Genomic DNA, 19,760 nt, shown 5'->3' with positions numbered 1-19,760 from the left:
ACAGAACACCATATAGACTGGAACAAAAAAAAGTTCCCTCACCACATAATAATCAAAACACTAAACAAAGAAGAAAGAATATTAAGAGCTACAAAGGAAAACGGCCAAGTAACGTATAAAGGCAGGCCACTTCTCAGTGGAAACAATGAAAGCCAGAAAATTCTGGTCAGGTGTTATGCAGACACTAAGGGAACAGGATGCTAGCCCAGACTATTTTATCTGGCAAAGCTTTCAATCACCATAGACAGAGAAAACAAGATTTAAACAATACCTATCCACAAATGTGGCCCACAGAAAGTACTAGAAGGAAAACTCCAATCTAGGGAAGTTAGTTACATTCACAAAAACTCCGGCAATAGATAATTCCACTACAGCAGTCACTGGTCATTATTATCCCTTAATAAGGATGAACTGAATTTGCTTATAAAAAGACACAGGCTAACAGATTGGATACGAAGATAGAAACCATGCTGTTGCATACAAGAAACACACCTCAACCTCAAAAGACAGGCAGTACCTCATAGTAAATGATTGGGAAAGGACTTTCCAATCAAATGGACCTAAGAAATAAGCTGGTGTAGTTATCCTAATATCTAACAAAATAGACTTCAAACTAAAATTTGTCAAAAGAGATGAAGGTCATTTCATATTCATCACAGGGAAAATCCATCAGGATGAAGTCTTAATTCTGAACATCTCTGCCCCAAATACAAGGGCACCCTCATTTGTAGAAGAAACATTACTAAAACTCAAATTACACATCAAACCCCACACACTAATAGTGGGAGACTTCAACACTCCACTGTCATCACTGGACAGGTCTCCCAGACAGAAACTTAGCAGAAATAAAGGAACTAACATGTTATGACTCAAATGGGCCTAACGGGCACCTATAGAACGAACATTCCACCCAAACACAAAAGAATACCTTCTCAGCACCTATAGAATCTTCTCTAAACTTGACGGCATACTCAGTAACAAAGCAAACCTCAACAGGTACAAAAAAAATTAAAATAATCCCCTGTATCTTATTGGATCATCATGGTTTAAGTTAGAATTCAACAACAACACTAATTGCAGGAAGTCCATACACTCATAGAAATTGAACAATGCTCAAGAATCACCACTGGATCAAGGAAGAAATAAAGGCTTCCTAAAATTCAATGAAAATGACAGCACAACATACCCAAACTTCTGGGACACAATGAAAGCAGTGGTACAAGGAAAGTTCATACCACTGAATGCCTACATAAAGAAGCTAGAAAAATCTCAAACTAGTGAATTAACAGAACAACTGAAGCTGAGGAGTAGATGGTTGGAAATAATCAAATTGAGGACCGAAATCAATAAAGCAGAAACAGAAAACAATACAAAGACTCAGTGGGACAAAGAGCTGGTTTTTCGAAAAAATCAAGATAGACAAACCTTTATCCAAATTAACAAAAAGACAGAATATCCAAATTAACAAAATCAGAAATGAAAAGGGTGGCATAACAACAGACACAAAGGAAACCAAGAGAGAATAATCAAAAACCTGTATTTCACTAACTTGGAAACTAAAAGAAAAAAAAACCCCACATGATCATCTCATTAGATGCTGAAAAAAGCCTTGGACAAAATTCAACACACCTCTTCATGATCAAGGTCTTGGAGAAAGCTGGGATAAAAAGAACATCTAAACATAAAGGCAATATACAGCAAGCCAACATCAAACTAAATGGAGAGAAACTCAAAGCGATCCCACTAAAATCAGGAACAAGACAAGGCTGTCCACTCTCTTTATAGCTATTCAATATACTATTCAAAGTTCTGGCTAGAGCAATAAGACAACAAAAGGGGATACAAATCAGAAAAGAACAAGTCAAGCTTTTTGCTATTCGATAGTAGATGATAGTATAGGTAAGTGACCTCAAAAATTCTACCAGAGAACTACTACAACTTACAAACACTTTAGTAATGTAGCAGGATACAAGATTAACTAAAAAATAAAAATAAAAAATTCAGTAGCCCTCATATATACAGATGATAAATGGACTGAGAAATCAGAGAAGCATCACCCTTACAATAGCCATAAATAACATAAAATATCTTGGGGTAATACTAACCAAACAAGTGAAAAACCTGTATGACAAGAACTTTAAGTCTTTGAAGAAAACTGAAGAAGACAGCAGACAAAGGAATGATCTCCCATGTTCTTGGATAAGTAGGATTAACATAGTGAAAATGGCAATCTTACCAAAAGCAATTTACAGATTCATTGCAATATCCATCAAAATCCCAGCAATATTTTATATAGAGCTTAAAAGGACAATACTCAACTTCATATGGAAAAACAAAAAACCCTGATAGTCAAAACAATCCTGTACAATAAAGGAACTTCTGGAGACATCACCATACTTCAAACTCTACTATAGAGCTACAGTAATGAAAACAGCTTGGTATTGGCATAAAAACAGACAGGTAGACCAATAGAACTGAATCGAAGACCCTGACATTATCCCATACATTATGAACACCTTATTTTTATAAAGAAGCTAAAACTGTAAAATGGAAAAAAGAAAGCATCTTCAACAAATGGTGCTGGCATAACTGGATGTCGATTTGTACAAGAATATAAATAGATCCATATCTATCACCATGCACAAAACTCAAGTCCAAATGGATCAAAGACCTTACTGGACCCCATAGAGGAGAAAGTGGGAAGTAGCCTTGAATGCATTGGCACAGAAGACCACTTGCTAAATACAACACTGGAAGCACAGACACTGAGAGCAGCAATGAATTAATGGGACCTCCTGAAACTGAAAGCTTCTGTAAGGCAAAGGACACTGTCAACAAAACAAAATGGCAGCCTACAGAATGGAAAAAGATATTCACAAACCCTACATCTGACAGAGTACTGATCTCTAAAATGTACAAAAGCACTCAAACTAGACATCAAATACCAAATAATCCAATTAAAAAATGGAGTACAGATCTAAAAGAACTCTCAACAGAGGAATGGTCAAGACATTTAAGGAAACATCCTTAGCCATCAGAGAAATGCAAATCAAAACAACTCTGAGATACCACCTTACACCTGTCAGAATAGCCAAGATCAACAACTCTGATGACGAAATATTCTGGAAAGGATGTGGAGTAAAGGAACACTCCGTTGCTGATGGGAGTGCAAACTTGTACAGCCACTTTGGAAATTGGTATGGCAGTTTCTCAGAAAATTGGGAATCAACCTACTCAAGACCCAGAAATATCACTTTTGGGCATATACTCAAAGGATGTACAATAATACCACAGGGACATCTGTTCAACTATGCTCATGGCAGCATTATTCATAATAGCCAGAACCTGGAATCAGCCTAGATGCCCCTCAACTGAAGAACAGATAAGGAAAATGTGGTACATTTATACAATGGAGTACTATTCAGCAGAAAAAAAAACAGTGACATCTTGAAATTTGCAGGCAAATGGACAGAGCTTGAGAAAGCCATCCTGAGTGAGGTAACTCCAGAAAGACAAATATAATAGGTACTCAATTCCATGCGTTGGTGGCGCACGCCTTTAATCCCAGCACTCGGGAGGCAGAGGCAGGCGGATCTCTGTGAGTTCGAGGCCAGCCTGGTCTACAGAGTGAGTTCCAGGACAGCCTCCAAAGCCACAGAGAAACCCTGTCTCGAAAAACCAAAAAAAAAAAATAGGTATTCGATTCATAAGTGGATATTAGACATAAAACAAAGGACAACCAGCCTACAGGCCACAACCCCAAAGAACCTAGGCAACAAATACATGTGTCTGCCTAGGAAGGGGAAAAAGACAAGACCTCCTGAGTAAATTGGGAGTGGGGAGGGGGAAGGGAAGGAGAGTGGAGAAAAAAACATAGCTTAATTTCAAAAATGTCAAAAAAGAAATGAGTTCTCGGCACTTCCCCCCTTCTAACATCAGGATGTATGTCAGAAACTGTAGAGACCAGATGTCCACTCCCCCCCCCCAGACCCTGAGTTATCTGAATGATGATGGTAGAGAACTTAGAATTCCATCGGCCATCCCAACCATGAATTACCAGGGTTTTCATCCTGCCAGGAAGGATTTTCATCTGGTTGTAGCACTTGAATTCCTAAATGAAAAAAAGATTTTCAATTAATTAAAATGGCAGCTTCTATTTACTGTTTTACCACTGTCAGGGTGTTTTGTGAGATCAGATCCTCAGCCCTGAAAGGTGGGATCATCTGTACCTTACAATGGAGGATGCTTGGCTAAATGAAGTCATTACACAAAGTGACCAGAGGCAAGTGGCAGAGGGGGACTGAATGCCATCTCTGCTTACACAGCCCACGTCTGTTCTCCACACTCAGTTTAGAAGCTGCCTTTCAGATGGCCAGATGTTAGACTGTGAGGATCCCTAAGAGAGCACTGTGCAAACTCAGGCCCAAAGACCGGAAGTGATGTATGGAAACAAGGTGTGCCCACTATTACAAGGCTGATCTGGGTCAGTACAAAAGTTGCTGGACCAGTTTTCTGTGTTACAGTCTACTATTTAAAACAGACAGCAGTGTACAGCCATGGTCAGACCATGGATGTGATTTAGCGCGCATGCTCAATGTACTGGGACTGTAGTTCAGTAGTAGAGTACTTGCCTAGCATGCATAAGCCCTGTGAGTTCAATCCCTCTAAATAAGTGAATAATTAAGTATTTTAACAGATGATCATGCCTATATTTAGTGAAATATACAGAAAAAATGTTTCAAATTACTGCATGAACCCAGGGGGAAGGATATTAAGCATTGGTTGTGGTCTTATACTCCTCACCAATATCCCTGTGAAGTTGCTATGATAAGGTGGTCACATTTGAAAGATGGTGGCTCTGAGGCACAGAGGCATCATGACTGTTCAGCACTGTATGATAAAATGTGCCCTCTTGTTTTTTCATCTCCCCCCATCAGCATAAGTTGCTGAGGGACTTCTGAGAAATCTTACTGGAGTCACAGTAGCTCAGCACCTCAGTGCCTGCCCAGGCTACCCCTCATATGTTTAAAAATACACTTTTTCATGGTTGCTGTGAAAGGAAGGTAACGTCATGGTAAACATAGTGGAAAACACAGAGGAAAAGCAAGCATTGGGGAAGAAACAGTAAAAAACCTGAGTCCTCCACTCACATGTGACTGTGTGCAGTTATTAGACTTCCTGGCATGTGTAATGATGACAGTTTGTGTCTCTGTCCCTGTGCTGGTATATTTTTGCCCTCTCGTGTGTCTACTGTTGCTTGCCAGGAAATAGGGAAGGCCCTCAATTTTCTTTCCTAAGAAAGAACTTAAGTGGCCTCTGGCTGCTCCTGAGTAGTTTCCACTCCTGTGTCATGAGCACTGGACACGACCTCCAGGTCCCACTGCAGTATGGCTTCAGGCTTTTGATGATACAACTCGGACTCCCATAAGCCCTCACTGTGACTTGAGGAGCTTGTGAATAACACCTCACTGAGCTGTGTCTACACCAGTAGAGTACTGTGTTCTGTTACTTGAGGGTCCCAGAGAACAGCTGTGAGCCTGGATGCTTAGCTGGTCCAAGAAACAGAGTTCTACAGAGCTTCAGGAAGGCCTGGACCCTCTGCAACCAGGTCCTAGAAAACTGGCCCTGAACCATGTTCCAAAGAGCGGCTGTCCTGCCCAGAGCCAGTGCCCCAGGAACCTGGGAAGACTGGGTGGGTACCGTCTCCTCCAGAGAAAGGTGTAGAGACAGTCGACATGACGACGATGACACCATGTAAAATGAAACCTCCGAGTATCATCCATGACACTCAGTGTCCTTGTCTTCAATACTCTGAGTAAAGAGAAAACGACCTTACCTGGTACTCCTGTGGAATCCAGTCTTTTCCTACCTGAAGGCAGAAATAAATGCTGTTGGTGTTTTTCAGTTAGGACACTTCTAACATCCCCCTTTGTCTCCCATCTCAAAACTTCAGATAGATAAGTCATAAATGTAACAGCAACAGCGATATGAATTCAAGTCCACCAAGCCAGATTTCAGGAGCATCTATGATTTAGTTCTTATTGCTCCAAGTTTAACTTCCTAGCATGGTCCATCCATTTTTAAAGGCTCAAGTCTCTGCTTTAACTTAGCCCAACTCTCACTGTAGATATTGGCTGTGACTTTGAAGTCTTTGAGTATGCAAAGAAAATAGCTTGCATATTAAAAAACAGGATTAATGGAAAAATATTGTATCAAATGCTTGGCTCACTGCACAGAGCGTTAAAAAGAAACCTCAAAAGTGATACCTGTCTCACCTCTAGTGGCTTAATTCATAACCTGGTAGCTAGTATGACAGAGTAAGAAAAAGAGAATTCATTTACCAGGTTAGCCCCTGGCTTTTAATTCTAAGGCTAAGCAGAAGAGTTTTCTTGTGTGTGCGCATGGGCAGGCAGGGGGGAGGGGAGTAGAGTCAGTGTGGGAGCTGGTGCCTGGAAACCCAGACTTGAGAGGTGGAAGCAGGAAGATTGGGAGTTCAGGATCATTCTCTACTATGTAGCAAATTGGAGGCCAGCCTGGGCTACATAAGATCCAGCAACAAAGTGAGGCCAAGTACTCAGCCTCCAAATTAACTTAGGTTTATATTGGACTCTTTGTAGTGAAAAGCTCAGAAAGCTTTGAGAGACAACAGGAGACAAAATGACAAGAAGGGGAGAATCGCTAACCTACTGACACTTAATTTACGGTGAGAACTGTCACTCCGGAGAACACTTCAGGTAAGCAGACAAATAAGTGCTTTCTTGGATCGTTTAATGCTTTTTAGAGTCTAGTTTCTAGGTTTAGTGTTTATAATAATGATATTATTAATAGTACCCAACCTACATGGGTAGTGTGCGCTGGGATTCTGCATAATGCCTTGTGTCTTTGGTCACTGGTCAGTCAGTAGGACCTGGCCAGAGCTTACCTGAGCTCGGTCAGCTGCTGGACAGAGTCACTGAGTCATGGCTTATCCACAACTGGGTATCTTTCTGATTCTGCAGAACCTCTTTTAAAGAAATGTATGATTGGTTGGGGCCTGTGGTATAGGCCTGAAAATCTTAGCTACTCAGAAAGCGGAGGTCAGAGGATTAAACATTGAAGGCTTGAACTACAAAGTGAGTTCAAGGGCAGCTAATCTATTCAGACCCTGTCTGAGGTTTGTTTTGTGGCTTTTTGTCTTTTTTGTAGTTGTTTTTGTTTTAAGACAGGGTCTCACTGTGTAACCTTGAAAATCATTATATAGACCACGCTGGCTTCAAACTCATAGTAGACATAGTAGACATCTGCCTGTCTCTGCTGGGGTTAAAGGTGTGCACCATCATGTCCTGCTTGGACTCTGTCTTAAAATTAAGAAATAAAGTAAAAAGAGAACTGAGATATCACAGTGCTAAGGCACTGGCCTAGCATGTTCGAAGCTTAGTCCTCAAAAACAAAACCCAAGCTGGCATTACTGTCCTTTCTAAACATGCTGAAGAGACTGCGAGGCAACAGTTTTACACTTAACGTTGTCCTAGTTCCCAAGTTATAACTGGGTTAAAAGTATAATCATATTAAGGTTAGTGACACATACTCTTGGATCAACCATTAGAAACTTTGTCAGGGAGGGGGTATATCTCAGCAATAGTGTGCTTACCTAGCTTGCAGGGAGCCCAGGGTTTGATTCCAGGCACCATGGGAAAAAAGAAAATAGAAAAGTGTTCCAATAATTTCTCCAGTAACCTGAGAACTTTTCTACCCTAGCACTGAAGACAATAACATCTTTAAAAGATAGAGACTTGGATGCTAGGGAGACGGCTTGGTGGATAAAGTACTTGCCATGCAAGGCTGGGCACCACATCTTAGATCCCCAGAACCCACATAAGAGCCAGGTAGGTGGGTGTTGTGGCCAGCTATAATCTGTGTGTGGGGGAGGTGGAAACAGGGGAGCCCTGAAACATGGCTAGCTAGATTAGCAGAATCGGAGCGCTTCATGCTCACAGTGAGAGATCCTGTCTCAGTACACAGGGCTTCATGCTCACAGTGAGAGACCCTGTCTCAGTACACAGGGCTTCATGCTCACAGTGAGAGACCCTGTCTCAGTACACAGGGCTTTGTGTTCACAGTGAGAGATCCTGCCTCAGTACACAGAGTGATCTAGGAAGACATCTGGTATCAACCTCTGGCCCCCACAGGCATGTGCACATGCATACACACACTCACATACATGTGTGTCCACACTCATGCAAATAAGCATACACACACACATGCACACTTACACAAAAACATTTATTTCTATGTGTGAGTGTATATGTGTGAGTATATGTGGTCCCCTTGTTCACAGGTGCCTGTGGAGGCCAGAAGGTATCAGATTCCCTGAACTGGAATTACGGATAGTAATTGTGAGCCACCTGCTGTGGGTGCTGGGAACTGAACCTGGGTCCTCTAAAAGAGCAGAAAGCCTCTCTCCAGTCCACATTTCTTCTTTTTTTCTATGTAAAAACTTGGAAGTCAGTTATACTTTGGAATGTACTCATCAAATGGACATGAGTACACGCTACTCAGATACACACACAAAGAATTGTCATTCTAATTTAGGGAAATAAATGCTATGTGTTTTGTCAACAATTCTGGGTCACACAAGGTTGCAGAATAATTAGTCACACCGTCCTGTCTTTCTGGGATGACTACAGGCATGGGTGCTATATTGTTCTTTATAAAGAATTCAGTCTGATAGATCAAACTAGTAAGCTAAGATGGGCGCTGGCTTCTCCCTACTCCTCCCCACCCGATCACAGCTTGCAAACGTGACGTCCCAGAGTTTACAAGAGTGTCTTACCAGAGTCTTCAAGCTTCTGACTTTCCAGATCTACATCACAAACAAGCAAAACACATCAGTTTTACCAAGAGATCGAAAGCTGCAAAGCACCAGGAGGCACATCACCGAGTGCCTCCTAGGTAGAGTCTCCACATATGTGGGCAACGGGCTGGACGCCTCTCTGGCACCTCCACTGAGATAAACCACACAGCTAGTCTCCCGGGAGTGTCAACGAGACAGGAAAAAAATTGGCTGATTTGAATAACTGGTCCTGTGCAATGGATCAGAATTTGTGAAAGCAGAGGGCCAGTAAGAGGGGCTGTGGGCAAGTCCTCAGGGTGTCTCTGTGAGGACAGGAGGCAGCTTCCCCAACAGAAAGTGGCACGCTTAAAGGCAAGTTTTTTCTCTTCAATAAAGAAATAATCCTAATGCAAAACCGAGAAATTGAATATAGACAATGAGTTCTGACTCTCCACATGTGGAAACAGAAATCTAATCCCCTGTTAGTTTAGTCAAGCGATACTGGACAAAGGAGTTGCCAGAGAAGCACTGTTTAGGGTGCCTCATCCAGGGTGGGCTTCACAGTGCCCCCCATACCTTCTGCTGGGCTTTAGTTCAACAGAGCCCAGAGGGTGAGGCTGCACAGTGTGACTGTTACCAGTGCTGTTCCTAACTCCTCACCAGGGGGGCTGAAAGCTGCAAACCAAGCTGCCATGTTGTAAAGTCTCAGAGCGCACTTTCAAGATGGCTTGAACTTGTCCTATAATGGTAATCCCAATTAGCTCAAAAGAAATGTACTTTACTGTGTTCTCAACTAGGTTGATTATGCTGTATGGACACATCAAACCTCTGGCTACTCGGGAGTGGCACATACGCTGAGAATTCTAATTTACACTTGAATGTGGGTGTCACCTGCCTATGCTAATCCCAGCAGTGGAATACAGAGCTGCACACGCCCCACAGACTGGTCTAGAGTGAGCTCTGTGGGTGCCCCTGCCTTTACTCCCCAGAACATTTGCCACTTGGAGGCCCACAGAGTGACCGCAGGGGAGAAGGGCATTTCCCAGAACACATTGTTTCTCATCTTTTGGATCTGCCAAGTTACCACCTTCACTCAGATAGGAAGTACATTTGCCCCACAGGAAAGAGCTATTAAACATGCTTGCTGGACCGTTTGTCAACGCGCATACTCACCAGGGTTGTAGACATACACTGGTTCAATATATTCTAAAATACAAACATTTAAATCCATGTTACTGTACCCAGATGCCATGAATACTAATAAGGATTCGAGCTGTCCTACTTTCAAGAAATACACAAAGCATGGTTACATGACATTCCAATTCAAGGACATGGAGATACACTTTTTTTTTTTTAACCTGAAGAGTAATGCATAGAAAAGCTGGCCAGGAAGACAGGTAGAAATGGATTATTGTTTTCAAATGTTTAATCTTCCAAACAGTTCCCTGACAGCTTGCATTAGTTGAAAGCATCTTTGCACTTTGACAGCATGCGACCCCCTTGATTATGCTGAGACTCCATACATTTAGAGTTTCCGGTGTTACCTCAACCCTCCCACCGTCTCCTAGGAGACGCTGTTTTTTGCTACACCTTTCCTTTTCCCCCCAAGGAAGCTGAAGCAGACCCATCACAGTCCCACCAGGCCTTTCTCTCCTTTATGCCACATCCACCCCAGCCCTCTCCAAATGTTATTTCCTGAGATGCCAAAACACAGGAATTGGCATCTAGCTCTGTGCACGTGAGCCACATGGGGAATGGCTAGAGCTGTAAGGGCCTTCCTTCACCAGTCCATAAGCTCCTGTAAGGTGGGACGAAGTCAGAGTGGCATGAACCTGCCCTGCCCAGGGCAAGAAGTATTTGAGAGAATAGCCACAGGGGAAAATCAGAATGGGGCAGAGACTGCTGTCCCCAGGGAAATAATGATGACAGTGTGACAGTAAATCCGGCTATGCCATGTGTCTTTAGCTGCCCTGTTCCAGACAGACTCACTTTGCCAAGTGCTCTGTGTAAGGCTGTTCTGTATTTCCCCTCTACCCAGCACTGTAAATTCTCAGGAAAACTGCCTTTAAACACCTCACCTTCCTGTAAAGTCCCTCCCTGTACCTGAGATGGACCCCCAAACAACCAGTCTCCCATCTTTTTGTATAAACCTGGTTTTCTCCCTACTAACTCTCAATCCTGAGTGTTGGTTTCTGAGTGTACAGCAAATGGACTCAGGGCCACCAACAAAAGAAGACTTTAGCCTTAAGGGATGATGGCTGACAGTATGATGGCGCAACAGTATGTGGGGGTGTAAGGCATAGTGGTGTTTGATCCATACTCCTGAGGAAAAAAAAAACCCTAACAAAATTCCCATGACACAGATGATTGTTTAGACACGTCTTACCTGGGTTTGCAATGCAATTTTCAGTTTTTAGACCTGAAACACAAAGAGGAAACATTTTAGACACAACCTACCCAAATAAGTTTCAGATGGTCTATGGCTATTGGCAATGTAATCGGTAAACTCCTAGTTTATCAGACCCATACTTTAGTGGGATGCAAAATTTCAGGAAAAGAGTTTTTGTATTCACTAAACAGGCATAAACCAATAGTATAAACTTCAACAAAATGCATACCCTCTGGGGTTCTCAATTTTACTAGGAGATTACACTTAATGACTATGGAGGCCCTTACAGGACTAATACTTTACATTCTAATCTATATCTATGGTAAGTTACAAAAGTTAGAGAGAAAGGTGCTTGTCTAACTTAATTCTCTCTGCAGATAACAAGCATTTCCCAGTCTCCTACATGGCAATTCCTACCCTTAATAAGCATTTCCCAATCTCCTACATGGCAATTCCTACCTTTTGGAGAAAAGAGATCTCAATCATATTTTCAAGATCTTTAACATATGAGTAACACAGTTTGATGGACGATAAAACAGCCAGTCTTCGGAGAGAGTAAAAATAACCCTGCAGCCATGTGTTGCGATGGTATTGTTCTTTGCCTTAGCGTGTGCAGGGCTGAACTACAAATGGTGATCCTGAAGGGAAATACACCATGGAACTGACAGATAGACTCATCTGGCAACACGATGCCCTCGCTATACGATCAGTCTATTGAGACACTCAGAACTGCGTTCCCGAAGAGAAATCCCATTTAGCCTTTCTCTATGGACACATGCAGCAGACACAACTTGTGAGCTCAGTCCTTATGCATGTGGGCATGCATGACCGCATCTCAGAGATTGAGGAAGCATGTCAAGTGTGAGTGATACTGTCTCTACTACACCTGGCGGATCTATAAGCAAATCTATGGGAGGAAATAGTTTGTAAAGGGCCAGGCTGCCACATGAAAATTCCTCCTAGTGTCACCCACCTGGCTGGATCTGGGGACATACATGTAACCCTAGTATGAAGGAGAAGGTCTCCTCCCTCCTTACATAATGAGACCCTATCTCGAAACAAAACAAACACACAAAACAAAAACCACTGTAAGAAAACCCAACTGTACCAATTTCCCACGGAATCTCTCTCTCCAGAGCTGAAGGTTGTCTTTAGCTGTTTGTAACCTAAAATCACCCAAGCTAGTCTCTGCCTTGGCTGAGTACCCAGGCTCTTGGGAGTCAGGAGTTGGACGGTAAGGGCAACTGGATGAAGAACACACCACTGTGGGCATACTTGCTTAGTGACCGTTAGTGTGCAGTGGCCATTCAGATAATGCCTGCTTTTAATTCAGTGGATCAAAACACATTTCACAGGCCCACAGACAGTCACAGTAACCAGACCAGAAACACCTGTTCATAAAAATGACATGTGACAGTTCTATGGCAAATACTCTTGTGGTAGTTTGAATGTAATTGGCCCCCATAAGATCGTAGAGGGTGATACTATTAGGAGGCTGATTCCTGAGAGGCTCACGTGGCTAGGAACTAAGGGGGGAGAGGGCTGCGTCCAGCTGCTGACTAGGAACTGTGCCTCAGTTGGATAATTCAGGAAGGAGTATATCCTACCCGTAGCCATGGGATGAGCTGAGCGACAGATCTCTTCCAGTCAAACCTGACTGAAGTGCTAACAGACACTTACTCAAAGGACTGAGGCAAGCCGCACCTGGACAGCCAACCCACAGTAACTGCAGGGCAAGCTGTGGTTCTCAACCTGGGGGGGGGGTCACCTCAGACCAGCAGAAAACAGATATCTACATTATGATTCATAACAGTAGCAAAACTGCAGTTGTGAAGTAGCAACAAAAATTTTTATGGGCCGGGCGTTGGTGGCGCACGCCTTTAATCCCAGCACTCGGGAGGCAGAGGCAGGCGGATGTCTGTGAGTTTGAGACCAGCCTGGTCTACCGAGCGAGTTCCAGGACAGAGTCCAAAACATTACAGAGAAACCCTGTCTCGAAAAACCAAAAAAAAAAAAAATTTATGGTTGGGGGTCCCCACAACATGAGGAACTGTATTAAGGGACCACAGCTTTAGGAAGGTTGAGAACCACTGCCTCAGAGTAATTATGTGATAAAGATGACACAGGTTCAAGGTCGGTTTTTGGTCAATGTGTCTAGGACCCAGTCAGTCCTCAGCTAGTCAATAAAACACTCATCTACCAAAAAAACAAAAAACAAAAAACAAAAAAAAAACACTCATCTACCTACTGCTATGAAGTTATACTTTATAGACAAGATCGGAGTCTATATGCAGCTAACTGTCAGTAACAGAAATTATCCAAAACATTCCAGGCAGCCTAAGAGAGGAGCCGGGGCTTCTGGGAAGGAATTCTGCCCATGAAGGGCCACTTAAGTCTATGTTCTGAGATCCAGCAGCTGTGCTTTCTCGGACCCATGGATTCTAGACCAGCCTGGCCAGAGTCCTGACAGGGCATGCCGACTCCTGTGGTATCATCCAAATACGCGTTTCCTTCCGGCTCCCATCTCTGATACTTCACCTTGATGAAGACGACAGTGATTTCCAAATCCAGTGGGTGATGGTCTGGGAGGACTCGGTGCATGGGGCTTGTTTCTTCTAAACTGTTTGGGGTGTCAACTCATAACAGTGAGTTAGGAGTCACTTCTCACCTGTCCTCAGTACTCACTGATTTCAAACAACACAGAAACTTCCACATTCCCAGGAAATTCTACCATGTATCAGTTAGAAACAATGAAACACATTTAATAGCTACTCTGGTCTGGGTGGAATTGTATGTTTTCTCAGTGCAGAAGGAACACAGAGCCTTAGGCATGCCAGGCAAGCCCTCTCCTATATCCCCAGCCCTGGGTGGATGTGTAAAAAATAAGTCTGGACAGCCAACAAACTCATCTTCTCTACCCCTTTTGATAGCTTAGCAGGGATCTGGTTCACTAAACTTCAGTACATACAAAAATAGGCTTATGTCAGTTGCCAGAGTCCAGGGGCTCTTTTTGCCTAACAAGGCACATTTTCCACCAGGGAACACTTGTTATGTGTAATCCGCTGACTCTGTAAGTAGGCAAAGCATTATATAGACCTCCCCTGCCCCGATCAGAAACATGGCTGAAACCCAGGCCACCTACGCCCAGGGTATTCGTTAAGATGATTAGGCTTGGGGATGGCACTGCTGGTCCTCCGCTTGTTAGTCTTCTGTAGACCTGTTGCGTTCGCGCTTCAGGGCCACGAGGAATCCTACACTGGGGTTTTCTCTTAGGAATGCACAACTGACCCACAGTCCTCCAAATCCAGTTGCAATTATCCATTGGTGTCACTTTTAACAACAAGGAGTTTAGTCTTATTACACAGCTGTCATTCCATTGTTATCAAAATTTCCAGAAAAACATCTAAATTTGGTTGACCTGCTATAGCCTCTCTTCAGGAAGGAAAGGGGTTTCATTCTTTCCTTGGGTTGACAGTAAGACTGTACAGGAACTAGCCTCTCTATTTCCTAACAAATGGAACTGGGGTTTTTGTGTGTTTGGCTAGCCAGTTTTTGTAATATCCACACTCTATTTTCATATTAGAAACCACAGGTAAGTTCTCAATAGTAACCAAAGCACTGTGCTAGCACACTAAGTGTAGTACTTCAATACCTTTTAAAAACATTGCCTTTACCCATTCAGAACCCTGGTTTTTTGTTTGTTTGTTTGTTTGTGTCTCTCTCCAGTGTTAGAGGATGGTTGGTACTCAAGGGCCTCTGGCTTGCTAGCAAGTTTTCTACCATTCAGCCACCTAAAGCTGGTTTTAGGAAGTTTTTGATCTTGCATTCCCATTGGTTATCTCTAGGTGGCAGCAGAGAACTCCAGTTTATGGTCTGCACTCAGGCTTGCTTTCAATCAATGCCTGCAAAAGCAGAAGCTGACGGAGTCGGAGCTCTGCAAACATGGCACATGTGAGCCCCGGCAAATGCCTCCTTTGTGCCTGGGCTGAACATTAACCTGTGAAATGGCCTCCCCTCATCCTCATCCTCATGCTATATAGACAGGCTCACAACACACCGTGAGAGCCTCAAGCCCCAGACTCATTTGCAATCAATCCACTAGCTCACCTTTCATATATCTTTTGTTGTATCACAATTCACTCACAAACATGGAATCCGTGGGCTTCCCTGCACACCACAGCCCATCAGCTAGGTACTAGTGCTAACCATGGTTGGTATCCACAGCTTTTACATAACCAGGGCCTCCGTAAATGGCATTTGCCTGAATGCATCAGGGGCACCAAAATAGGTATGAGTTCTACAGTCCAGCTGCGACTGGGATTCTGACCGTGATGTTCTAGAGAAGTTAAACACACCCAGTGGGGGAGGAGGGGTGCTGTGGTTTATAGTCTGCTCATCTGCATGTTCCCTCTTTCTCCACAGCTTAGCCTTCTATGGTGTCAGTTACCAGTGGTCAGCCGAAGTCTGCAAATATTCCTTCAAGAGCAATGCCATTTGCAGAATTCCTAGTACATAGTTGTGATTATTCTACTATTACTAAACTTTCTCCTGCATATGTATGTATAGAAAAATACCCAGTACATGCAGGGTTTGATATTATCCATGGGTTCAGGCAGCCACTGGGGGTCTTGGAATACATCATCCCCATGGATAAGGGAGAAATAACAAATAACTCAACTGTCATATAGGAGGAACAGGAAAAAGATGCATCTCTGTGACAAGCTGGCTCTGGCTGTCCTGGCTTGGGGTCACGGCCAGAAGATAAAGGGTGAAGGGGATGGGGGCTTTTTAACATGATCTGTTGTTCTTGTTGCCATCAGTGAGGAGAGCAACGCTCGGAATCAAATGTAAGTCCAGTGCAGGTCAGGAGAGTGGCAGACAGGTGCCAGAGTGACAATGGGGCCATTCACTCTCAGCAGCAAGGAAGTGCAGGAGGGAAACACGTAAGACCCCATGAACACTTGAGCACTTCCTGAAGCCTGCAACCTGGGCACAGCAAGGGCTGCACACACGGCTTTCCCCGGTCAGCAACCCAACTGAGTGTCTTCAGCACCGTCCTTCCCACGCGTTTATCTCTGTACACTGGGCACACGGAGTCAAGGTCTAAAGTCTTCCCTATGACTGAGGCCAACCGCAGTGCTCACTGGTAGACCCAGCAGCAGTGGGTTTGAGTTCAGGCAGCAGTCACACACACCCAAAGGCCAGCGTTCTCGGTGTCGGCCAGGCGAGTGCAAGGCGGTGCACACAGCAGGGAAGCAACCAATGTCTTCTCCAGTGAAGCCTCTAATTGGTCGTTAGCCCCACCCTCTTAATTACAAGGGGGAAACATGATCCCATGACAGGTGAGACACAGTAACTCCTGAATAGACCACGGTAGGGAAGTCAGGACCAGAGTCCAGGGCTGCTTCCGGCCCCCACACCGAGAGAACTGGGATGTGTTGCATCACTTTCAGATAGTTTCAAACCATGGCGTGCTGCCCCAGGAACTTAGGTTCCTTCCTAATCTCCTCCTCGCATGCACTTCACCATCTAGGGCTTTGTTTACCGCAGGCAGTGCTGGACCCGCCACCGCCACCGTCATTCTGCCCTTAGCACATTACAAAGAATGGGCTATAAAGGGATCCGGTCACTCTCATAGGAGGGAGGAGAACAGGTTTTTATTAACCCTGTATTCACATACAGCAAGGCACAAAACCTCAGCATTTCCCAAGGCTGCAAATAAAGAGAATGCCCTCCCTAAGACTTGCAGAATAAAGCAGTCGGCTCTCAGGCTGGGATAGATAGATGCCGCTCAGCACTGAAGGACTTGCCTAGCACGATCCAGCCTCTAGGCTTCATCCCCACAGCATAAAACAGAAACATAAATAATACAGCAGAAACCAAAACATGGAAAAAACCCACACCACGACTCATCCCAAGATCGGAGTGGTTCTACATCACCCGGTCAAGGACCCCACAGCCTCAGCTGGAGCCGGTGGCAAAGCTTTCCTGAGGACCAAGTGTGTTTGCGGTCTGCAGAAAATGGCCACTGCAGCTTTCTCCCCTCAGATGTCTATAGCCTGAGGACTGTCTTCCCTACGGAGACTGCTCCTTCTGAGATGAGTTAGGCTCGCCCCCTTGATCCAACTGTATATCATAAACCCCAGCTCCTTGTTTATCAGTATGTAATAACCCTGCCTCCTGGTTCAGGTGAGTGCAATAACCCCGCCTCTCTGTTCAACTCTATATAATAAACACACCGAGTTTCTGGGGTGCTGGGGTTTCTCCATTGAGAGCAAGACCACTCGCTTCTAGCCGTTTATCTGTGTCTGCCTGCCTACCTGTCTTGTCTTTTCTTCATTCCCTCACTGCCTCCCAGTCAGGTCAAAGTCCCTAGAGCCATCCATGCAAGGATGTAGCAGGCTACAAGAACTATTATTTGAGACTAAAGACAGATCTTTCACACACGCTGTCTTAGAAAATTTGCCTCAAGATACTATGTCTGCGAAAATGGTGGTCAACTTGGGGACGATGTGCAAATCCAGAACAGGTCTGTGTGGGGAGAGGCAGGGCCTCAGACTGGAGTTCGGCTGGCGTGGAGACAGAACCTTCAGAGAGCCTAGGAGCACAGCCCAGAGCAAGACGAGGGAATCCAGGAGGGTATGTGCAGGGGCTGGGAAGATGTATGGAGAGATCGCTATTTCTGTTAAAGGATCTGGTGTGAATTGTTAATACGATATTTAAAAATGAAGTCATAAAGTCAAAGGAAGTACTACAGGAGTTAAAAAAAAGAAGCAAACCACCACCAACAATAAAAAACCAAGAGCACACATGAGGAAAGTCATCTAAAAAATGTAAATCCATAAATAATAAAAGTATACATGATGGTGTATACCTGGAAAAAAACAGGTAAAATGATTTAGAATGGATGCCAGTGAGACTTGGAGACGGGATGGAACTGTTTTTACTGCATGGCTTGTAAGGGGATTTCTCAACACCAGGACTACTGACATTTTACACTAGATAATGCTTTGTTTTGACAGGGTCCCAAGAATTGTTTAGCCATTCCTGGCCAATAACAACCCCACCTCTTCTGGAGTTATGACAACCAAAAAACATTTCTGACCATTGCCAAACCCTGCAGGGCAAAAGGGATTCTGCTTTACAGTGCCGTTTCGTTGTTTAACTTCAGCAATTAAGTTACGTGCATTTGACCACTCCTGAGTTGTGGGTATAGAGACAGAGAGTGTGAGACTGAAAATTGCTGATGTCATCTCTCCTTGCAAACTCACTCCATTCTCCCAGACACCTCTCGGGGCCTGCACCCCACTCCTCTCCTCTCAGAAAAACCCACATCATGGCCGAGACACTTACCCCCAAGGAATGCGCAGTCGTAGTAGCTGCAGGTCTTGTTTATGCTATGTAGAGTAAGGTCCTTGCCAGTTCCTTCCTGCGACACTTGAAAAACCTCACTCAGAGGTATTAAAACAGCTCTCTCACTTTCTTTACCAAAAAACTTTTCCACAGCAACTCCAAAGCAGGTGTGGATGGTTAGCACTGGTTGGCTGTTAGCTATGGGGGGTTTAGCTGAATATGCCAGCGTGAAGTTGCCCAGCCGGGCTTGGTTTTTCTCTCCGAAAGTGAAGGAAATGCCTGGGCTTGTGAGGTACACCACATCTTTGTAGCTGTCCTCGCAAGGTCTTCTCAGCAGGTGCAGGGCTCTCGTCAGGTAAAAATGAAAAGCTTTGAAGGGAAAGTCATAGATGTAGCTTTTCCGGGACTGGCCAGCCATCTTCACAGCTCTGTTGAACGTGTGGTAAAAGGGAGTTTGCTCTCGAGCCTCGGTCACGAACGCCATCAGGGCTATTCCATAGGGATCCTTGAAGTTCAGGGGGACGGGGATCTGAGCCTTCCGGGCTTCCCACATGATCCCGGCATTGTCCCACACGGTCGCCAGCAGCCTGTGGCTGGCGCTTTCCTCCTTGAGCAGCGGCGGAATGTACTTCATTTCCATCCTGCTGCTGCACTTCAGGTACTCATCGTCAAACGAGTTCTCTGCCATGTCTAACACTTCCGCCTTCACCTTCAAAGCAAAAGGAGAGGAACACTCTGGAAGTCACAGTTTTACTTGGTGTAATTTTCTCTCACAGCCCATTCTCTCATCCCCTTTTTAACGATGAAGTCCATCCCAAGGCTATGGGTGGCTTCTCTCAGCTTTCACGGTCATATGAAAGAGTAAGGTATGGGTAGGAATTCTGTCTGCAACTCATTCACGTGAGCTCTGTGGTGCACAAGGGATTAAAGACCTCAGTGGCAGTCCAGGCTCAACAGAGAGCGTCCTGACCTTCATTCCCTCGAACGCTCAAGACTGTTTTGTAGAATCTGAAGTATCACGTATAAAATACTGCGAATGGTATAAGACACACGGTAACAAACATTACCTTTCCCTCCGGCCACACCCCCTCACTCTTATGACAGGTCACCCCTCTCCCACCTCCTTCCCTTTAAAACTGTAAGCCTCGGGCTACTGTTGGTTTAGGAACTCCAACAGCTATTCTTGCAATCACATCAGGGATAAAG

The 19,760-nt window shown here is 44.3% G+C and overlaps 1 protein-coding gene across 15 annotated transcripts in view; it reads right to left on the bottom strand.

Annotated features, from left to right (window-relative positions):
- The window catches only part of Art3 (ADP-ribosyltransferase 3 (inactive)), an 88,679-nt gene that overhangs the window by 2,390 nt on the left and 66,529 nt on the right, over window positions 1-19,760 (bottom strand). For 8 of the 15 annotated variants that reach the window (XM_040747418.1, XM_040747410.1, XM_040747411.1 and 5 more), the window contains 7 exons: window positions 18,555-19,263; window positions 11,199-11,231; window positions 9,986-10,018; window positions 8,813-8,842; window positions 7,631-7,666; window positions 5,837-5,869; window positions 4,058-4,111 (listed from right to left, as the gene is read on the bottom strand). In XM_040747418.1, coding sequence (XP_040603352.1) covers window positions 4,058-4,111; window positions 5,837-5,869; window positions 7,631-7,666; window positions 8,813-8,842; window positions 9,986-10,018; window positions 11,199-11,231; window positions 18,555-19,263 — 928 coding nt within the window. Of the gene's footprint in view, window positions 1-4,057; window positions 4,112-5,836; window positions 5,870-7,630; window positions 7,667-8,812; window positions 8,843-9,985; window positions 10,019-11,198; window positions 11,232-18,554; window positions 19,264-19,760 lie in introns of those variants that run through there. The other 7 variants (XM_040747413.1, XM_040747414.1, XM_040747416.1 and 4 more) reach the window with 5 other exon arrangements.

This window comes from Mesocricetus auratus, unplaced genomic scaffold, assembly GCF_017639785.1.
Source record: "Mesocricetus auratus isolate SY011 unplaced genomic scaffold, BCM_Maur_2.0 Super-Scaffold_100006, whole genome shotgun sequence".
In the NCBI taxonomy this organism is placed as follows: domain Eukaryota; kingdom Metazoa; phylum Chordata; class Mammalia; order Rodentia; family Cricetidae; genus Mesocricetus; species Mesocricetus auratus.
The sequence above is the reverse complement of the archived record's forward strand: the minus strand, read 5'-3'. Positions and strand labels throughout refer to the sequence as shown.